This window comes from Cheilinus undulatus, linkage group 9, assembly GCF_018320785.1.
Source record: "Cheilinus undulatus linkage group 9, ASM1832078v1, whole genome shotgun sequence".
NCBI lineage: Eukaryota > Metazoa > Chordata > Actinopteri > Labriformes > Labridae > Cheilinus > Cheilinus undulatus.
The window spans coordinates 39,337,041-39,360,486 of record NC_054873.1 but is presented as its reverse complement, the minus strand read 5'-3'; the positions used below and the strand labels follow the sequence as shown (position 1 = coordinate 39,360,486).

The following is a 23,446-nucleotide window of genomic DNA, read 5'->3' as shown; positions in this document are numbered from 1 at the left end:
TCTGGGGTCGTTTCAGTATGGGTGGAACAGGGCAAATGCAATTGTGTGAAGAGTGAATGAGCCAGGTCACATACAGGGCTACTCTTGAAAACAGTCTTCTTCCATCAGCTGATAAACTCTTTCCTGCCTCGAATGACTGGATTTTCCAACAAGACAATGCCCCTTGCCACACAGCAAGGTTAGTTAAAGCCTGGATGGAGAACCAGAACATTCGAACCATGCCTTGGCCTGTTCAATCACCAGATCTAAATCCAATTAAAAACCTGTGGAACATCATCAAACTCAAAATGGAGAACCACAAGCCCAAAAAAAAGCAAATTTGGTTGAATGTTTGCAACAGGAATGGGCTGCTGTGACAGCAGAACAATGTCAGAAGCTGGTGGAGAGCATGCCAAGATGCATGGCTGCAGTCATCAAAAACAATGGTTATACAATCAAGTACTAACTCCTGTGTGTATCATGTGACTAACAGACAGAAAAGAAAACATGGAATACCTAAAAGCACTGTTTTTGGCAGTACAATGCCATAGCTATTGATGCAAGAACTTAAGTGATTTTGGTTATTATCAAGAAAACCATGGAAAATGGCTAGATATCAGCTCTTGAATTAAACTCTTATGAGCTGTTTTTGTTGTTATCATTATATTTGTCCAGACAAATGTACCTTTAGTTGTACCAGGCATTAAAATGAACAAGAAATTGAAGAAAACAAGGGTGGTCTAATAATTTTTTCCAAGACTGTAGATTGAAAATCAGGGGAGGTGTTAAGTTGGGTTCAGGAATGTGCATCTCACCTGGGGAAATCTAATCTGGTTCAACTCAACCCTCTAGTTTCCTGCTCCCAAAAGCTCCCCTGCACCTCAGCCTCCCAGTTTTCCTTTGTGATACTCGGACATCTCAAACTCTTGGATCCGTTATCCCGCCTTGTTCAACCTCTGCTGAATCTGAAGATTTCCCCTCCCTCCTGGGGTTCAGTTAGAGTATACTGAACTTGGGAAGGTGTTCAGCAAACAGAAGGCCTCTGCCCTCCCTCCTCATAGGCCCAATGATGGTTCCATTGATCTACTCCCAGGCACTAAGCCCCCTAGGGGGCACCTGTATTCTTTGTCTGGACCTGAAACAGCAGCTATTAGGGACTATATTGATGAGGCTCTGCCTGCATGTTTCATTTGCCCCTCTTTATCGCCCCATGTCAAATTGTTTTGCAGCGACTATTACAGAACCAACTCTATGTAAAGGCAGAGAAGTATGTGTTTTATGCCACCACCATTCAGTTCCTGGGGTATGTTGTGTCTCAGGATGACACAGGATGAGGATGGACCTAAGCAAAGTGAATGCAGTGGTAAGCCAGACAGGCCTAAACCAGACACTATCATACAGGTTCAGAGGTTTCTTTGGTTTGCAAATTTTTATCACTGCTTTGTAAGAGTCTTTACCTCAGTTGCTGCCCCTATTTCAGCCTTCATAAAGGGAAATTATTGTGACTCAGGCTGACAAGGCTGTAACTGCCTCTCATCGTCAGTCCCAGTGTTATTTTTTTGGTTGTCCATCTATTTATTGTGTTTCCCATCACCAGTTACCAAGGAGTAACTAATGTTTGGTAGTTGGTGTTCTGCCCCACACGTTATTAGAACGCACCTTAGGAGAAGCACAAGAAGACATGATAAAGTTAAGAGTAAAGTTTGAGCACAAAATATTTTAAAGAAAACAAAAAGGAAGACAAAGACAAGATGATATCCAAGATTAAGCCCCCTTTAATGACAAGCAGCTTATGCGGTATGTTTCTAAGGGCACAGTCACACTAGGCCATCCGTACCGTGCCGAATTCTAACCGTGCTGCAGCCCATTTGACCCCCTCCCCGTCCCCCCTTTGGCCCTCACTCACACTGCTCAATGCATCCAGGCCTGGACACGGATACGTCACGTGCCAACGTCATCATATGAAGTGTCCACCATTGATGAAATTATACATGTTGATGATTCAGTATATTTAAGTGTTGTTTATTTAGGCTGTAAAATAGCAACAGATTTATAGATATCTGATGTGACACCAGAGTTATTTCAGCTGACCTGGGATCAGTAGCAATGTTAACTATAAAGAGCAGAGAGAGAGAGAGAGAGAGGGAGAGAAAGCGGTTCATAGCGGAGAATTATCGCTCACAGCATATAATCTGGAGGCTGATCAGAGTTCCAAGCACTTCTGATGAATGAAACACAGACTTTATAACTCGTATGAGCCCCTAGAACCGCTCTTCTGTGTGTCAATATACTATCTGAATCCTCGTGGAATTCTTTTACATGCCATGAACTGAGCCTTTACTCTGCGTTTGGATGCCTTTCAGTGGTGCACCAAAGAAGCTATCATGTCACATGACAGCTTGTGTCCAGAGCAAGATTAAATATTCAGATAAAAGATTTTTTAACGGTGACAAGAGCAATTTTAACCATCTGATGAGAGCTGGAGGTGAATGCTCCTCAGGATTAATAAATGATGTTACGTCCAAACGTCAGCGATCAAGACCACAGTTTCATTTCTTGGTGACATGAAATAGAGTTAGAGGTAAGTTAATTCAGTGGATGATAGTTTGGCATTATAGTTTTATAATAAGAGAGGTTAAATCAGCCATGTGATTAACCCCGGCACACACTTGTCCGCGTAATTGGCACTCTCCTTTACGCACAGAGGATGAAAGGTGTTTGTTATCCTGTGAGCAGCTGTTTGTGACTCAATTCAGGGAAGAAGCTTTATTTCACAAACCAAAAATCCTCTCACAGTGGTTAAAGCCTGACTTTGTTCAGAACTGGTCAGAAGTGTGGACTGGACTGGGATCCATTAGAACGAGGTCGTAGTAAAGCTGTGTGAAGTTAAATTCTTCAACTCTTATAAAGTCCTTGTAACTTGTTGAAATTCAATGAGACAAAATAGTTATCTCTTTCTAGAAAAAAATCCTGCTGTCTCTAGCATGTAGCTGCTGTGCTCTCTGTGCTCTGAAGAGGGTCCCTCTGTTGTTACTTCATGTCACATTCCCGTGCCTGTGCTCCTTCAATTGCATCTGTGCCGTGCCTAGGCCCACCTCGTCCTTCTGTGCCGGGGCCACGAAGCGTGCCATGCTGAAACACGGAATGATTGCACTCACACTGGCCAAACGTACTGGACTTCAGGCTGAAACCAGCCCAGGCACGGTACGGATGGCCTTGTGTGAGTGCACCCTAAGGCCCCATTTATACAACAGCATTTTCGACTGAAAACGCAAAAGTTTTGTTGTGTTTTGGCTGTCCGTTTACTCGGCAACGGTGTTTTGGTGCCTGAAAACGAAACTTTCTGGAAACGGGCTCCAGAGTGGAAGTTTTTCAAAACGCCCCAGCCTCCGTCTCCGTGTATATAGGAAAAACAACACTTTCTGAAAACGGACATGCGCACTACGGCTGCAGTAAATATCGTTGCGCTAGTAGACTTATAATGCATGCGCAGATGTGAAACCCAAAACAAAACAATGATGGCCGACACCAGGATGCTGTTCGTGCTCCTCTCTCTTTTGAATTTAACTGTACTTCTCCAGCAAAGTATTGATTTACTTCACCATCACTTGGATCAGCGGAGACGTATTTCGTGCCTGCACCAGATTCTGACTCGACCCATACACCGTCGAAGGGCAGCCCGAAGGCGATATTGGACAAGACCTGGGAGGACAAGCAAGTGGTGGGATAACTTCCTCAATGATGTTGTTGATGAAAGTGAATGGAGGGAAAACTTTCGTATGTCCAAAGACACCCTTGTGGTCTTGAGCAAGGAACTTCGTCCTTACATCCAGGGTTAAACAACGAACATGAGATCTCCAGTCAGAGTAGTAACAAAGGTGGCATGCACATTGTATTACCTGAGTGACGAGGGGAGGCTTCGAAAAACGGCTAATGCCTTCGGGTTGTCACGGCCTACTGTATCTAATGTTATCTGACAGACCTGCAACACCATCGCAGTACATCTTGGTCCAAAATATATCGACGAACACCAGGCCCAGGAGCTTGTCACTGCATTTGAAAATGCTCATGGCAGGCCTCAGTGTTTTGGGGCCATCGATGGAACACACATAGAAATAAAACAACCATCTGCTAACTCCACCAACTACATAAACAGGAGGGGAAGTATTCCTTGAATCTTCAAGCTGTCTGTGAATACAGATATCGTTTCATGGACATTGTGATAAAGTGGCCTGGGAGCGTGCATGATGCACGAATCCTCGCTAATTTGAAGATAAACACTTTTTTCAAGAGCAGAAAAATCCATGCATTGGAAAAGTTGATTGTGGAGGACGATGAAGGAATACTCTAATGGTGGCTCAACTCCTCTGGAACAATACTTTGGACTTTCTTTGTGTAGGGCTCACATGGTGATCGAGTGTGCCTTTGGCCAGCTCAGGGCCAGGTTTGGATGCCTGAGGCAACCTATGGACATTAACCTGAAGGATTTGCCCCATGTGATTTATGCATGTTTTGTTCTACACAATTATTGTGAAGCCAGCAGGGAGAGTCTTGATGAACAGTGTGTGTTGGGAGCCATACACTCTGACCAAGAATGCCAGCCTCCCACACAGAGCAACAATTATGTCACAGACTGTAATGAAGGAGGTGGAAAGAGGGTGAGACGGGATGTGACCAAGTACCTGGACCCCTGATTCTTGCAAATGTTTTGCTGATCTTTTAAACAGCCATGTCTTTTCAACTCTTTGTTAAATGCCTTGTGTCTACCACGTGGTTTTTCAACAAGATGTGTGAAAACAGAAATCAATAAAGGAATGAACAGTCATTGGCTGATGTTTTATTTGGCATTACTGCTTTGATAAATTACTGGTACTCAGACTGTGATGATGATCAAAGATGAGTGTGGACATGTTATAAAACCTAGAAAACCCACCAATCAACTAAAACTAAAATCAAAAGCTTGTGAGTTTATGTGAAAACCTAAGCAAAGCTTTTTATATTTATGTGAGTCATTCTATAATTAGGGATGCCTTTATTTCATGCCCACAGGTTGTATTGACCAATTTCATAAAAATATTCACTTCAAGCAATGAAGCAATTAAATATATATTAGTGCATATTTTTTGTTATTTTATACAAGGAAAGCAACGGGTTCCAGCATTTATTTAGCTAAAAATTGCTAAAATTTGTTATACTGGAATTACCTTTTTCCTGTTCTGTCCAGTTTAGTAAGGTTCAGGTTTTGCTCTTAAAAAACACAAGATACACATTTTTTTTATAAATTATTTTCTTCATTTTTTTATTCAAGAAGAATCATTAAAGCACAAGAAAGGTAGTCATAAACTTTATGACTCATTAATATTAATTAATTCACTTTTTGTGTGTACAAGAAATCTATGTCAACTGTGTTAACGACAAGCAAATCTTTTAAATGTTGTTTAAAGTACAATAAAAAAGTTGTGGGACTTCACTAGAGAGATAACATATTAAACAAGCACGTTGAATGACTCTAAATTCAGTATATTGTGTAATTATGTTGAATAAATATTGATCCCTGACAATAGCAGCTGACAAAAAAATCCATTGTCAAGCTCAAATTTTGTTTTTGAGTCAGTTAGAAAGAAAACTTCAAAATCCCTGGTAAATTGACACAAGACCTTTTGAACATGTTTTATCAAACGTGTAGTATTTTATTTTTCTTCTATGAAACAACTTTTGTCCATTAAACAGTTGACAAAATAATGTATGCTATGCATGTTTTTATTTAAATATTTTAATTGATAATTAGAGCATAAGCTTGGCAATTAACACATTAAGAACCTTAAGGGGATGTATTGTGGAAACAACATTTATCAAAAATGTACACTGATTTCTTCCCTTTTTCACTGATATGAAATGTACCCCTAATTATAGAAGGACTTCTATAAGAACTTTTCCCATGAATACTAATTAGAACAAAATACCAACTGTTTTTTTAATAGTGATCATAGATAGCATGATATAATTGTCAATGTGGGAAATTAATTATTAGTGTGCTATATTTCATAGCCTACATGTAACTGATCACCAATGAACTAAAGCTAAAATCAAAAGGTTGCGAGTACATGTTAAAAGTATACTAAAGAATCACTGTTGCACTACAAATACTTAAGTAAACAAAACACACTGAGATATTAAACCACGTAGGGGAGAGTGGGGGGATTTGTGCCAAAGGGGAAGTAGAGCCACCCCTTGTTTATAGAAAACCATAGAAAAAATTGGTCATGTGACCACATATTTTTGAAGAGCCATCCATTTTACTCATCCTGTATAAAAGGGAGACACATGGCATGAGAGGTAAGCACATTTTAGCTCTGAACAATTAAAGACAAGTTTAAAAACATTTCACACATGTTATAATGCTTTATTAGGCTACACAATGAGTCTATACAGTTAGCATTATATTACCTCTAAACTGCTGGATCATGCTAATTTTTTTTTCAAAAATAATGGGGCTGGGGTGATTTGTGCCAAAGGGCCTGGGTTAAGTTGTGCCAGTGGCACACCCATAAACCCAGACTCAAAGATACATCCAAACCCTGACACCCACACAACCAGACCCAAATACCCACAACTCCATACCCAAACACCCAGAAACACAAATCCCAGACCAACAGGCCTAGACCCTAACCCACACACCTTCTTACCCAGACCCACACACACTGACACACCCACCCTAACAAATCCACACACCGAGACCTACACACCTAGAACCCAGTAAAGAAAGGCCAAGAACAGCTGGAGAAGTGAGGAGATGGGCATGCCTCATCAGTGTTTGATTTATCTGCCATTTGTTTAATTTAGCTAACACTGATTTCAGTTTTGAGTTTGCACTATGTTATTAAAGAGCAGTTTTATTCAGTTTTTAACTGGCCTAAGCCACAATGAGATGTTCAGAATTGGCCAGTATCACTTTATTAAATGATTCACAAATATCACATATTGTGTATTAAAGATTTTTGTGTTTCCCCAAAAACTAGAAAATATGACTTATTCCATTAGTTTAATAGGGTGATGAAATCTGAATAAAACTTAAATAAGTAATTTTTTATTGAATTTGTCTTGCTTTTATATAGCATTACAGTTTATGAGATTAAAATGTTCTGTTTTACCTAAATTATCTTCAATAATCACTGGCACAATTTACCCCAACGTATTCTCCCCAAAGGCACAACTTACCCCGCACCGGGGCAAGTTGTGCCATGAGACCACTTTTTTTTCTGAAAGCTATATTTCTTAAACAGTTTATTTCGGATCCAAAATTATTGTTCCCAGGGATGCACCACATCCTGAAATATATGTACATACTTTAATTTGGAGGCATTACTGTCATGGCCTCACTTTAAAATCACTTTGAGTAAAAACTGGCACATCTCACCCCACTCTCCCCTATCCTTTTTATTACAAAAGAATAACATTTTCAAAATGTGCAAATGTCAGTTTTGTGCAAAATACAAGGCATGCATAGAAACCCAAGCAAGCACAATGTCCATCTAAGGACACAAATTTAAAAAAATGTTCTTTGTCCTTCTACAGACTCAGCATGTCCCCCTGTAGAGTCCTCATGCTGAGGTGTTCTTCGGTGATGTGCTGGTGCTGTGTAGTGATATGGTCCATGTGCTGGTCGCTGGGGCGTGGGCATGTACCCCAGCGGTGGTCCTTGCATGTGTGGATAGACATCCCTGTGGACAGGGGGGCAGGCAAATGCTGCTGTTGAGACATTATGTTGCTCAACATGGAGAATCCTTCTTTTATAGTGCTTGTTATTGCCGCTATATTGTCTGTGATTCTGTCCAGTCTGGTTTTGTGGAAATTGACAACAGTTGATGTATCAGTGTGAACTGGAACAACTAATACAATGTATGTAATAGTGGGTTTAAAATGTACTGTGGTGCCATTGCTACTGTGGCTTACATAAAAGCATCTTGTTTTACAGTATGGTGGCGATAAACACTTACTTGAAGCATAGTCCATCGCATCTTGAACACTTCTGGCGGGGCACTGGGACCAGCTGAGTCCTTGCTCTCCATCTCGGAGAGGGGAGTTGAGCTTCTTGAACCTGAGGTCAAACAGTCGTCGGTGTTAAATGAAAGGTCGGCTGACTCCACGCCATCTGATATTGTGCTCGTTGATGGCGACCCTCCCCAGATTTCCTCACACAGTTCGAAATAAACAACAACAACTCATCCATGGCCACTCCACCGTCCAGAGTCAGCACTTCCTGCGGATGGCTTTTAATTTAGACATGATGTGGCCCTTTGAGATGCAGTCTTTGTTGTGGGGGAAATCTTTTCCTTCTGCTGCCCCGTTTACGGGGTAATGCTCTAAATAGGCATCGACAATGTCAGCGTATTTGGACTGACATGACTCCCAGTCCACATTTTCTTGATATTTGCTAGCCTTGTAGTTTAGGGTCACTCAAAGCAGCAGTTCCACCTCGTCGTCGGTCCAAACAAAAGTCCTGCTTGCCAGTATTTGCATGTGCGTCAGTGCATTTTGAGCACACTGGAGCCCAGTGCAAACATGCATCCTGCAGACGGCACAGTGGATTGATACTCTCTTGTGGCAGACTGAGCAAAGGCCCCTGTCAGCATTGCAGGACTTCTGGGTTGGGATGTCTGTGCTTGCTGCTGGTGCTTGTGCATCCCTGACCAAGGCTGCTGCCACAGGGGTCCAAGGAAGACACGGCCGCTCTCCCATCCACGGTGCGATGAGGGCCATCCCCGGCTCGTGCAAGAAGATCCTGCAACGCCAGGTCTTTCCAACATTCCACTGGGGATTGACCAGGGTCCACAGGACGCATGCATTGCAAGCACTGATATCCATCACATTGAAGAACAGACAGAGTGGCCACCTGTTCGTTCTCCGGCCGCATCTGTAGGTGCCCACAACCTATAGGATGAATATAAAAAGATGAGAGAAAATATGAATAAAGGCCTACAGTATGCAAAAATAATAAAAAGTGTACATGAATGTAAAATTTCACATACCTTGTCAAGGTTATCAACGCCTCCTTTGTTTTTATTGTAATCCATGATGATGATGGGTTTTCAGTCAGCCCCGTCACTAACTGCGGCCTCTTGGTGCTTGGTAGACAACAGGAGCACATTCTTCTTCTTCTTCGGGAGGTATGACAAATGGTGTGGGTCTCAGTGTGGGCAAAGAGGGATGACTGGGGCTGCCTCCCGTGGAAGGTCAGGAGCTGGCAGGGAATCTCCCTCTTATTCTTGCGGATGGTGCCAACCAAGGTGTTCTTGTTCTTCAGCAGATCCACACCCAGCTGATAGCCCGTAAAGAAGTTGTCACATGTGACTGTGTGACCCTTTAACCCTCTATCAGCTGGTTGACCACTCTCTGGCCCTGCCCCACCTCTCTCTCGCCCCCCTCCTTGCCAGTGTATGGCTGCATCTTCCAGGCATATGAGGTTTTAGTATCGCACAGAGCCCAAATCTTTAACCGATACTTTCCTGGGTTTTGTGGCATATATTGATGGAAACAGCATCTTCCTCTGAATGACAGGAGCTGCTCATCAATGGGGATGTCAGTGCCTGGGTTGAATAGGATTTGCAGCTGATGCAGCCACATTTCCTAGAGTGGCTGAATTGCAGCTAGCTTCGAGAACTTCAAGTGCCAATGTCAGGTGAGCTTATGTCGAAACGGATTGCCGTCATCAGTTCCTCAAATCTGGACAGGGACATCGTTGCACGAAACACCGGCTGGCTTGTTTGCTCACAGTCCCACAATGACCGCACACTCTCCCCTCTGGAGCGGTAAACTCCGGCGAGCAGCAGAAGCCCCAAGAATGCTCTCAACTCTCTCTTCTCCACATACCTCCACAGCTGTGTCCTGGGGGTTGGCTGCATGTAGAGGTTGGTGTTGTGCAATATCCCCTGCATGATTTCCTGCGTCATGAACAAATCCCAGGTGGACTCAATGTCCTGCATCTGGGCAATGGCAAAGCGAGTCGGATCTGGCTTGGGGATTGCAGGGGGGACACGACGCCACATGCCATCAGCCGTGCTAGACCATCTGACCTGTCCATCCCTGGACAGCAGAGCATTCTTCTCTCCACCATCTTCATTGTTGCTAGGGTCCAAACTGTCACTGTCTGAGCTTGAAGGGGCGATTTCACTGGCAGTTTCTGTGTCTTCCTCAGACTCAGTGGAATCCATCTCATCTGAGGAAGAGTTGGATGGGTCATGGGAGGTAGGTTCTGGGGTCCTGAAGCTAGCAGCCTGAGTATCTCTCGGGGCAGGGGTCCTTGATGAAGCAGCGTGGGGTCCTCTTGGGGCTGGATCTCTTGACCACTGAGCAGCAAAGCTGGGCCAACGGTATGGATGTTGTCAGCGCTGAGCTGGGTGCAGGAATTACCATAGAAGTGACACGTCTCCATGACTGTCAGATTAGAAATGAAATTTCTGGTAGATGTAATTTCTGGAGGTGTAAAAGTAGCCACACCTCATTTTCTTTAGTGCAGCGAATGGCTAAGTGTGAAAATGTAAACGAGGTCCAGGAAAATTTTACTTTGTGCCTAAACATTCTGCTTTCTCAGCCTTGTTTACATTCCCACACCCTGCAATTGGCTGCACTAAAATTGTTATGGGGCACTGGGGTCATGTTGATATCTTCCGTGAAGTTGAGGGTCTTTTAATTACTTTGATCTATTGACTTCAAAGACGAGAATCAGAAAGACAGTCACTTGTCCTGAAATCTGAAATGTCCAGTGCGCAGGTGCACAGGGTGTACGTGTGTGCGTGTACGAGAGTAAAGAAATGGAAGGGATACAGATTTGCAGCCCAATTACCTACAAACACATGCACACACACACATGCACACACAATCTTATTTTGCCATGAACATGCAAGTACAAGTCCTTACGATCCATATCAGAACAAAATTCAACAAATGTGCCTTTTTTGGGGGTCACAGTGGCCTGTAATCCTGAAGTTTGACAGAAATTCTACAAATTCCTATTTTTTTCTAGTTTGTGACAGAGGCATGGCTGTTCCCCAGTGGGAAACTATATGAAATATAAAAAATTGGCTAAATATGAGTAAAAACATAAAATTTGAGGCCAACCTTCAAAATGAATGCAAAATCTGATGAAAGTCTTGATTTTATCCTGCCATGGCCAAGGAATAAGAAATACTAGTTTCATGGCTTTTTATGAGTTTACAAATTTGCATATTTTCCCATGAGGATTTTATTGTCTGTGATAAGATTACACACTGACACACACCTGGAATTTTTGTTTTTCATTTCAACCATTCTGACTGAAAGATCTTATCACTAACTACACATCAAAAACCATTTTAGTTGTAAAAACTTTTTCTTTTCTTTTTTTTTTTTTAACTGGTCTGCAGCCATGCCAGTTACTCATATGGCCAGCGGAAGTCAGTATTTTTTATTTGTGTGGGTGGGGTGATGTGAAAATGGGGCAATTTTGTCATTGACTTTACAAAACTTCAAGTAGTTTGCTACAGAGAAATGGGAAATTACAGGGAATGTAATTTTTACTTTGTTTTACATGGGAGGTCAAAAAATTTGTTTGTAATGGAAGTCTATGATACAAACTTTGTAGTTAACAAACCCAACGGAACTTTTTTTGACTACACAGTCAAAATATAGTGGATATGTATGAAACTCAAATATATCAAAATTCATGCAATTCACACTCCCTGACCTAATTTTTGGGGCAAGGTCACAATCACACCCAAAGTTATTTCATAGAATTCACTCCCAAATACAGATTTCCCTTAACAGGGAATAAGGGTTAAATGAGCTCAATAGAATAAAACCATTTAAGTGTTATTAACGTGAAAACAAACAAGTTTCCTTAGACAAAATAGTCGCTGGAGAGCTTTTTTGCAGACTGCCTCACTTTTCTTTTCAAAGGTAAGTTTAGAGTCGATAATCGTTCCAAGATATTTATAGCTCTCTACACATTCAACAACCTGGTTTTTGATCGTAGTAGGCTCGTGATTTGGAGCATGTGCTCCAAAACCTATGATCAGTTTCTTTGTCTTGGAGATATTAAGCTCCAAGAAAGAATCATCACACCAGGAAAAACCTTATCCACAATGGGACCATGGCTGGACTCGTCATTGTGCAACAAATTCACAATAACAGAATCATCTGCAAATTTTACAATAAACCTGTTCTCATGTACACTTTTGCACATGTTTGTGTACAAAATATACATTAAAGTTTCTCACCTCACCCATGTGGTGAGCCTGTTGAAGAATAAGAAAATTCAGATATGGTGCTATTTACTTTGACCCTTTGTGACCTGTTTGTTAAAAAAGCAATTATCCACCCAACAAGATTAAAACTCAGGATAAAATGCTTTAAAGGCCTCATGGGTTGGATAGTGTTAAAACAGAAGAAAAAAATAAAAAAAACAGCAGTCTGGCACATGTTTTGCTACCTTCAAGATGTTTGGTTAAAAGGTTCAGTAGCATTAGTGTGGCATCCTCTACTCCTCTATGAGTACTATAGGCAAACTGTAAAGGCTCCAGTGCCTGCTCAGTTGCCTCAGTAATCCTGTTTTTTACGAGCTTTTCATCACAATAGATGTGAGGACAACTGGCCTAAAATCATTAAATGCGTGCTGTTTTTTAGGGACAGAAATGATTACAGCCTGCTTCCACAGTTCACAGTTCACAGGCACACATTGAAAACACAAGGACAGTTTGAAAATGTAAGAAAAAATAATAGTTAATTGACCTGGCCGTGACTTGTAGTATGTCACTGATGTTTTCTGGACCTGGGCTCTTATTAACTTTTACAGAACCAAAGGACTTCTCAACCTCTATTTGGTCAAGGACTAACTGCTTGCTGTCAATAAGTTCTCATTTTAGTTCCTCAGTTCTGTCACTGAAGTCAAACACATCAAATCCCAGATAAGTGAGTGGCAAGTACATTATCTAATGTAAAGCCTTCCAAATTAATATTGATTCTGTTTACACTTTTCTGTGTACCTGCAATTATTTTTATGCTGGACCACGCTGATGCAAGTTCTCAGCCAGTTTGCTCTCTAATTTAGTTTTATACTTCTGTTTAGCTTTAATGATTTCCATTTTCACCCCCTTCTTGGCTGAATCATTTCAGGAACTTCCCCCATTTAAAAAACATTTTCTTCATCCGTAGACTAGATTAAACATCCTTGGACAGCCAAGGTAAGGGATGGGAAGAATCATATCTTCACAGAAAGTTGCATAAGAACAGACAACATCAGTGAGTCCGTTAATATCCTCGCATAAATCTTTGAACACATCCTAATCGGTGCATTCAAAGACTAGCGAGTGATTCCTAAGACCAGGTTTTAATGTCTTTGGTCTGTGTCTTTTCCCTCTTTAAGATAGTTTTATAAGTGGGAAGAAGGAGAACACAATTATGGTCTGTGGATCCAAGAGGGGTCATGTGGATAGATGTCGTTTAACTGTCCCATAACAAAGGTCCAGTGTCTTGCTGTGCATTGTGGGACATGTAAAATAGCTACTGATAAAAATTAGTCAAGGACTTTTTTAAAATCTCCAAGAACAAGTTTAGGAGGATCAGGGGAAATAGATTGGAGTTTGTGTACAATATCAAATATAGTGCTGGTGTCCGTGTCGGGGTTTGCCTTTGGGTAAATGTATACAGTTGTTAGAAAGATTTGAGGGAATTCACAGGGTAAGACTGGGTGGAGCGACACTGACAGGAGCTCGACATCAGGCGAGCAGTCTCTCTCTGGGTGACAGAGCTGCAGGAGCTTCTTGTTGACGTAGAGGCACATGGCCCCTCCCCGTGCATTCCCTGTCAGCGCCGCTTGCCGGTCAAGGCAAAAGGGAGCCCCAAATCCATCCAAAGATAAGTCATCGTCTGAGTCGAGCTCAGTGAGCGAAGACTCTGTGAGTGCTATGACACAGCTTTCTCTGTATTCCCGAAGAAACCGGACCCGCAGCTCATCGATTTTAGTCTGCAGGGACTGAATGTTTACTAAAATCACTGAGGGGAGGGGGAGCCAAGTGAGCCGTTGTCTCCTCAGTCTCAACCTGACCCCGCCTCTCCTCCCCCGCTTTCCTTCTTTAGGTACTTTGACTGAGGATAACTCAAAAAGTACACAGTAAAAGTACTTCATACTGCTTGCGCATATAGTGCAGGGTGTACTCTTTACAATGAAGTAAGTTTCATCAGGTACTTACGGGAAAAAAGTATTTTATTGGACTTCAAAGTTGGTGGATATGATGGTATTTCAGGTACTTTGACAGAGGATTACTCAAAAAGTACACAGTAAAAGTACTTCATGCTGCTTGCACACAGAGTCCAGGCTGTACTCTTTACAATGCAGTAAGTTTCATCAGGTACTTGTGGGAAAAAAGTATTTTATTGGACTTCAAAGTTGGGGAAATTGTATGAATATGACAGTATATCGTGTACTTTGAATTGGTTTCTCACATAGTACTCAGTAAAACTACTTCATACTGCTTATACATGTATTCCAAAACGTACTCCTTACGGTAATGTATGTTTCATCAGGTTCTTACTGAAGGAAATTATTTCCTTTCCCTTTAAATGACGGTCAAAAGGGGAAACAAATAAGTCACGCTTGCATTCAGCGACCTCCGACGTAATTAGAAATATCACTATACATCCAGTTCAGTCATGTCAAAAAAAAGATGTATTTTAGAGCCAATGTTAAGGTAGGGTCTTTTTCTATTTGTCACTTTTTATGGCAAAGGAAAAACATCGCACAGCCTGCCTCTAACCCCCTCTCAGGCTGTCAAGTGGAGCATTTACCGTAAAGCTCCTAATACGTGTGCACTTTAAATTCTGGAGCGACTGAGTTGACCACGGAAATCTTTAAATTCTGGAGCGGCTGAGTTGACCACGGAAATCGAGGGAGCGGCTGGCTTGACCGCATGTGTATGGGGTTTCTCATTACAGATATCTACAATGTCATTTCGAATATCCACAATGTGAATTACGGATATCTGCAACTGAATTGTAGATATCTGCTTGTTCCAATTCAATATATCTCTAATTACATTTTGACTAGGCAGAATTAGAATTACAGATACCTTTAATTAAGCCGAGTTCAAGATATCTACATGTCCCTTTTCAGATATCTTATCACCACTGCACTTTAAAAAAAAAAAAAGAAAGGTCAGAGCAGACTCTATCTGCTCAGGAGGCTGAGGTCTTTTGGGGTCCAGGGGGCACTCCTGAAGACCTTCTATGACTCTGTTGTGGCCTCGGCCATCTTCTACGGCGTGGTCTGCTGGGGGAGCTTATTGTTCCAACCACACTTAAAGACCTTTCCTTTGGATTTTTAAAAATATATTTTTTCTTTTTTTTCATATTTTCATTTTGGCCTGGGAATAAAGCCTAAATGGTGATGAAAGTATAATCCACCTTAGAGCCAACAGAGGGCATTAGAGTAATGTGAACACTTTTACTTCAGTACGCTGTGGCCCAATTTGAGACCTGAAAATCTTCTGGGGCCAAAAAGAATAAAATATTTACCTTTCTAACCTCCGCCAAGGAGGTTATGTGACTGGCAGGGATTGTTAGTTAGTTAGTTTGTTAGCAACATAACTCAAAAAGTTCTGGGTGGATTTTGATGAAATGTTCAGGAAATGTCAGAAATGGCATAAGGAAGAACTGATTAGATTTTGGGATCACTGTCTGGATCCAGGAATTTTTTAAAGGATTCGTGGGAGATAGGGCTAATGGCGGAGGTCTGCAATCTCTGATTGCTTTTCTAGCTCTATCATATTTTTGCTTACATAAACTGGGAATTTTAAAGCAAATTATTTATTTTTCAGATACATTAATATTACACAGAAAGTGTTTGTGAGGTCACACAGCACAATTAATGAACTGCTGCCATTTTGTTTTAAAATCAGTCATCTGCAAGTCACTTAAATTTTCTTCTCTAATATTCATCCCTTTAAATGTACTTTGTGACACAGCAAACTCTCCCCCAGTAGCATTAATGTTTACGATGACAAGTTCTTGAAATTGGGAAGAAAGCAGCATAGTAGAATGTTTAACTCATTAGTTAATCCAACACCAGTGTGGCTTTGGTTCCAAAGATCAGACAAAAAAAAGCAATCAAGTTTGCAGAAGCAATGGAGGCAACAAATTGCAACATGGCATGGAATAACCTGAAAAATAGAACACAGGGTGAGTGTTAGCCCAGTAACTGTAAAGACGACTTTTCGTTGTGCATTCTTCTTTCACTGGCACGACTTATTCTGCACAGACTACAGGGGCACCAACAACTTTTCTCTCCTGACAGAGTGCCTCTTTTGCCCCATAATCTCGATTCCAATGTCGCTGAAACTGCTGTTTTCTTTATGTCCAACCTAGAAAACTGCTTTTGAATGAGGAATGGCTATTGTGGAGAATTTTTTTTTTGTACCTATACATATTTCAGGTCAACTCTTTACCTTGTAGAAAGGCTGCTTTAATGCCCATAGAGTTCAGCTACCACTCCTTTTGGCATGTGACAGCCATTATTATTTTCAAGGACTCTGAAGCACAGATTGGAGAGTCAGTGTTCATCTCTTCAAAGCCTCTCGCAACTAACCTAATTTTGGGTACAACACCATCAGATGTTTCCTTGAGTGCACACACCAAACCCTGTAGAGATGCATCTCTGGCTTTCATCCCTCACTTCTTCGAACACCTCACTCTTTATCCAGTTGTTGAGTTCATTGTATTTGGTGAAATGTACACGTCATCTTTACTGCAAGTATTTCATCTTTGATTATCAATGCATAACTCTGCTTGCTCAGTTGTAACAACCTAAATCTTCACTCACTTGTTTCAAGTTAACTGATCCTGTTGTGCTTGCAATTTCCTCACGTTCTGTGTATTATTGAAGACTGTACCAGTCTTTGTGTGTTCTTGTTGCTTTTCCTGCCCTTCTGAAGATTTTTCCTGTGTGTGTTTGGCCATTGTCCTTGTCTGTGAAAGTCAGTACTTATCCAGCTTTCAGCTTCAGGCTTGTAGACGTTTTGTTTGGAAGTGTTGGTACATATCGGAGCTTCCATTGGTCTGATGTCTGAAAAGCGTTCACTGTTTTCCTCCTCATCAAGGGGTTTATTATTTATAGAACATTACTCCTGACTTCAATTTTCAGTTTCAGTGTCTGAGTTCAGATTCTGGTAGTGTGTTCTGATTTTCAGTTCTTTCTGTCTGATTGTCTGCATTGTCCAGCACTCCCTGGAGAGCATTTGACTTTCAATGCCTGTGTGAATGAAATACTTGGACAATATTGTAGAAAATATTACCACTCTATCTTAGCTGATGAGCACACCGAGGCCCTTCTGTTCAGTACAATTGAATGCTTGTGGTAGACTTTGTCCTCTGTGTTGCAATGATCAGCAATTGGCTGTAGCTTTTTACGGAGGACTCTTTTGATCCTGCCTGAGCATTTGGCCTCCACATCTCTCTCCTGTTCTGGAAAAAGCAGCGACTGATACCCAAACTGACATTTAAAAGGAGAGAACCCGGAAGAGGAATTTAGCAGTGTGCCCAGGGAAGTTGGTCACTTCAGGTGGATGGGTTGGATGAGATCAGATAGCGGAGTGTTCACTCCAGTGACTGGTTTGTACACTTTGTCTGACTGTTGGCTTCTGGGTAAAATCTACATGACAAACTACCCAATAGGGAGCAGAATGCTTCCCAAAAATAGGAAATGAACTGGGGTCTTCGGTCCAAGACAATGTCCTGGGGAAGACCATGATGGCAAAAGACATACTAGATCACCTGTCAGGCAGTCTCCATGGCTGACGGAAGCTTAGGAAGAGGGATGAAGTAAGCTGCCTTTGAGAATCTGACCACTACTACCACAATTACTGTAAACCCCTTTAATGGGGGCTGCCCTGTAACAAAATCAAGGGCCATATGTGACTGAGCAACTCGGTGTTGGTAAAGGCCAGAGAAGGCCAGCAGGTGGACTTTCTGATATTTTATTTTGGGCACAAACAGTATAAGCAGCAACAAATTCATGCACATCCTTATGATCCATATGGGGCCTCCTTTTAAGGAAGTTGAGGGTGTGCCAAATTCCTGGATGGTTTGTAAAATGGGAAAAGTGACACCACTGACGAATCTGTGATTGCAAAGTGGTTGGAAAAGATTTACAACGAAGTCGACCCCCACCTGGGTCAGGCTCGTGAACCACTGTTTCAATATCTCAGGTCAGTTGGGTAAGGATGCAGTTGGGTGGTACAATGGGTTCAAATGCATTTTCATTACCTCCAATTTATCACTTCATTTTTGGCACTTTCACCCCTCATACACTTCCACCTCTGTTGGAATTTTGATTTACTAGCAGCTGGTAACTTGGTGATTCCTAAAATCATTGAGATGGAACAGATCATGGTTTCACTGACAGCTGCCATCCATTTTAAGTGCAATGCATTGGCATGACACTGGCTGGAATATCAAGTAAAATATATTTTGACAAGAGGGTGATAAGTATGTAAAGTAAAACTGTGTTTGCTAAAAGATAATATGATTTGCATGTTCCTGCCTTGACTGGAATAAGATAGGACATATTGATTTGACTGGAAAATTTTAACCCCTTGGTGGAGCTTGCTTTCTTATTGAGTAGTGGACCTAAAATTTCCAGTGCATATAGAAAGACAACATGTGGTAAGTATGTGGCAAACTAAAAATGTTTTGTAAATTTTTCTTTCAGTTTAACTATGAAGACAGATGTTGATGATTCTGACAGCGGCATCAGAAGTAAATCATCCCATGAGGATAGGACCCAAACGGTTATGAGCGAACCAAGTGCCTCCTCTGTTGGATCAGGCTGGACAAAAGTAAGCTGCCCCTGCTGTGTGACCGAGAAGGTGGAGCCCTTGGTTTTGGTAAAGCTTGGAGAGAGAGTTCGCCCTGAGACAAAAAGATGGCTCATTAGACTGATAGGAGCTCCTCAGAAAGATGGGGGTGAGTCTTAGCATATAACTAACAAAGTCCTGCAGTCTTCTCTTAATACTACTTGCAGAGTATCCATCCATCCATCCATCCATCCATCCATCTCTAAAGCAGAAGAATTTTCTCTTTAAAACAAATTTTCGTAAACATATTGAAAAGAAAAGAACTGAAATATTGCATTGCAATAAGTATTCAAACCCTTTGCAAAAACACTTAAGATTTATCTCTGGTGCCTCCCATTTCACTCCCTGTCAGAATATACAAGGAGTAATAATCTTTAGTTTCTATGTTTTACCCCAGGTGCTGCATTGCTAGCTCACCCAGGTGAGGATGCCAGCGGTGACATCATTTTGGTTTCAGCCCCTCAATGTACATTGCTAAGAGCTGCTGAGGAGTTGGGTCTCTGTAAGACATACTCCAACGACAACATGGAAGCTTTCTCCTACAGGAACAGACACAACTTTAAAAATTCAGGTACAGCAGAATAGTGCAGGTAGGTTTGAAAATAGACATGAATAACTGTTCTATTTTAAAAACATTACAAAAAGAACATGAACTCAAGTTCAAGACAAAGAAATGACAGTTAAAGGGTTAGTGTTAGTTTTAAGGCATTTCGTTATTTCGAATTTTCTTTACAAATTTTTTATTCAATATTTTTCATTCTGATCTGCCACATTTACAGGTAAAAGCCTTTGGGGTTACTGTGGCTCAGTTGGTAGGGTCGGTTGTCTTGAAATGGTTGTGTGTTCCTGCAGTCACATGTTGGTGTGTCCTTGGGCAAGATACTTAACCCCAGTTTGCTTCCCCTGTGGAGTGTAAATTGCTATGGATGTGTTTGAATGGAATATGCTCATACTGATGGTCAATTTTCCATAGCAACCTTTGCCATCAGTGTAATGAATGTGGAGTGAATGGTGTGAAAGGGTACTTGGGATACTTTTCTGTTCATGTATCTTTGTCTGTGTGTGCTGTGTGTGTGACAGACAACATGGAGAAGTTCCTGACACTTGCAGAAAGACAGTACATTGTAAAGTATGAGCTGGATGGCCTGTGGGCGCAGCGAGACCTGAGAATACCTGGCCTACCTGACAGCTTCACACTGCAACATCGAGATAATATATGTGAGTGTTTTCACTATATGTTCACTTTACTAACAGTAATTGGAGCTTAACTTTAAAAATATCCATTGAGATGAATACTGAGTTCCGTAACAATTAGAAAATAATGTTCTTTACAACATATGAACATTATGACAGCCTCATCAAAGACACACACGTATTAATTTACTTATCTAGATATTTCTGTAATCCTAATTCCATAAAAGTTGAGGTGCTGTGTGAAATCAGTTTCAACATCTGATATGTTGTTTAAGTTCTGTTGTGAATAAAATATGGCTTCATGAGAAATATGAATCTTTGCATTCTGTTTTTAATTTACATTTCACACAGCCCCCACCTCTATTGGAGTTGTGTTGACTATGTGACCCTCACACAGCACAAAGCTTTGTGTGGCAGTCCTGCAGCAAAGTTGAATTTTTGATTATAAAGCTTATAAAAGTGTTTAAGGACTGACTTCTCTGTTTTTTAAACCTTGTTGGTTTAGATGGTTAAGGAGAAAACAATAAAAAACAGAATAATCAACTTAATTAATTAAGTTGGATGACAAAACCAGCATTTTGTAAAAAGTTTGAAACAAGCAGGTCTCAAACCCCCAATCTCCTTCATCCAAACTGGGCTGTGCTACAAAGCTTTGTGCCACTAGAGGGCAATAATGTGATTTATATGCATAATAGTCTGACGTGATGTGTACTATGTCCTGATAATGCCAGCTGCTCTCTCTTTTCATTCAATTAAGAAATTGTCATTATAAGCAATTAAGCAGTCTAGAGTGTATATTTTTGTGTATGTAGCATTAATTAGCAGGTTTAGTTGTTACTTGATTTTGATATACGTTAGTTTAAGAGCATTACATAAATAATGTGCACAAATTGAAACAATTTCAGGGAGGAAACTTGGGTCAGCAGGTGTTGTTCAAGACATGTTTCCACTCCACAACCAGGAAAAACTGAAGAATCTCAGTGAAGCCTGGTACTCCGGAAATCAGTTGACTCAGCCGCTGGGTGGGTGGAAATACAACACATACACTCACCCATGCAATGCATGTATATCCATTCCTTTCATGCACACAAATGACAAAATATGATCAACATACAGTTTTTCCCTGCCGTAGAGGGTTTTGAATTGACAAGAGATGAAAGCGTAGGTCTGAAAGACCACAATAAAATGAAATTTCTGGCCATATGCTGTGTTCACGCAGCTGTTAAGTGACCAGAATCTGATTTTTTTTTTTGCCCACATGTGACTCATATTGGATTTTTTTTCTGACAGTGAACAGCACAGTTCTCACTGAATCTGACGTTTTTGAATCAGATTTAGATTATTTGGTTCTAAATCAGATGATTTGATCTTTTGGACGATGACTGCAGTGTAAACAGCCAAGCAAAAAAACAAAAAAATGCATCGGGTATATACAGTATAACACTGATAGACTCACATGAATACAGTAAAGTGTCTCCTTTATAATCCAAATGTTGCTGAGCATGCAGTCAGCTCACATGCAGAAAATCAACAAGGATGTCTACATTTGTTTTAAGGTAGTAGAATAGTGTAGGGTTTTCAAAGTTTGCCGAAAAGTGATGAGTATGATATGTAGGCTATAAGAACAGTATATCATCACCTTGCAGGAAACTTTGCTACATTAACTAATCAAATGTTATGGCCAACTTCAGCTGTGTAACTTTAGATCATCATAACCATATCCTTCCAATTAGTCTCAGTATTTTCATTTGACATTAACACTGACTGTAGCATAGGGTTGTAGTTAAAATCCAATTAAATGTAATATATAGATATATGTAGATATATAATTATATCTGGCTTGTACTTAAGTACAAGTTATTGACATTATTATCATAATTATTATTAGTAGTAGTATTGCAGTATTATTATGGTAATTCTTATTATTTTTATTATTGCATATATATTAGTTTTATTATGATTAGAATCAATTAGAATTACTTTTTGCTATATTGTCAGCTGCACTTCATGTCAGCCATAAATTGTTCTAACAATACCATTCCAACTTTTGCTTTTTAAAAATGTTTATCTATCTTTGTATTAATTTATGTACTGGTTGTTTATTTACTGTTTGTAAAAAAATACTTTATGTTGATTGCATTTGTTTGATTTATTTATATATTTAATTTTATTTTGTTTCTGTCTCACCACCTTTTTTAGGGATGATCACAACTATATTGTCTTTATATTATTATTTATAATATCACTTATACAATACAATACAGTACAATAACTTTATTTTTCCCCACAGGGAAATTCAGTTGTCTGGAGTCTCTCTCATCTGTTTACGGTAGAATTATAAAGTGTTATTGCTGATGGAATGAAAGATTTTCTAAATCTTTCTGTCCTGCAGGGATAGGAGCCGTCCACCACCGTTTCTTTGGTCATTTAGGGAGATATGTAGTGGATGATTCATGTTCCTCAGAATGGCATATATATATATATATATATATATATATATATTCTTATTAATATTATATTTCTTATCATCATATCATTAATATGTTATTGTATTATTAATAATATTATATCAATTGTCATTGTCATACCACTTATATTAAATTATTATTACATTCTGATTATATCATTTATATAATTACAATGTTATGGATATTTCACTGGTATTACATTATTATACAATTCATATTATATTTTTTAAATAGTATTTGATGATGATGACTTCCTATCGAGGGGGTTGAGATGGCGGTAAATGATATTAGTAATATATTCTATTAATTACACTATTCCAAACTATAGTTATCATGATTATTAATATCAACATTATTATTATTATTATTATTAAACCCCATTAAAACCATAAAACTACTATATCTTAAATAGGTATTCTTGATTATTATTATGTTGATTGAATATATTACTATTATTATTACTATTATTAATATATCCACATAAAATACAGCGACATATAGCCATACCAATATTATAACTCACTTTCTTCCCCCTCTCTATTTAATTTTATAATAAACTCTATATATAACTCTGAATATTTTTTCTTTTCTTCATTCTCTAAATATTTTGTCTATTTTTTAGTATCATTATTTATTATTATTATCATTAATATTATTATTATTAAGTCAGTTAATTCGGTGTTTCTTCTCCCCTTCACATCAGCCTGCATTACAGTTGGTTTGACAATTATTCCCCAGTCCATTCTGATTTCTCCTAGTACCCTGACCCCCCTTCCCTCCTTTGGCCATCCCTTAGCAATGATAAATGAAGAGATGAAGTGATAAAGTGTCTAATGTGAGCAGACTCCCTCCCTTTGGGTCTGGGTGTTGCTCCATTAGTTGGCACATTGTCAAAGGGCGAATCGATAGGCCGGCTTTCTCCGC

General features: G+C 40.1%; 1 protein-coding gene across 2 annotated transcripts in view; it reads left to right on the top strand.

The window, feature by feature from the left end:
* The window catches only part of ano10b (anoctamin 10b), a 54,433-nt gene that overhangs the window by 20,937 nt on the left and 10,050 nt on the right, over positions 1-23,446 (top strand). For both annotated transcript variants that reach the window (XM_041795445.1, XM_041795444.1), the window contains exons 2-5: positions 18,716-18,969; positions 19,258-19,431; positions 19,941-20,078; positions 20,960-21,076. In XM_041795445.1, the coding sequence (XP_041651379.1) occupies positions 18,723-18,969; positions 19,258-19,431; positions 19,941-20,078; positions 20,960-21,076 (676 nt within the window). In that variant the 5' untranslated portion in view covers positions 18,716-18,722. The remainder of the gene's footprint in view (positions 1-18,715; positions 18,970-19,257; positions 19,432-19,940; positions 20,079-20,959; positions 21,077-23,446) is intronic.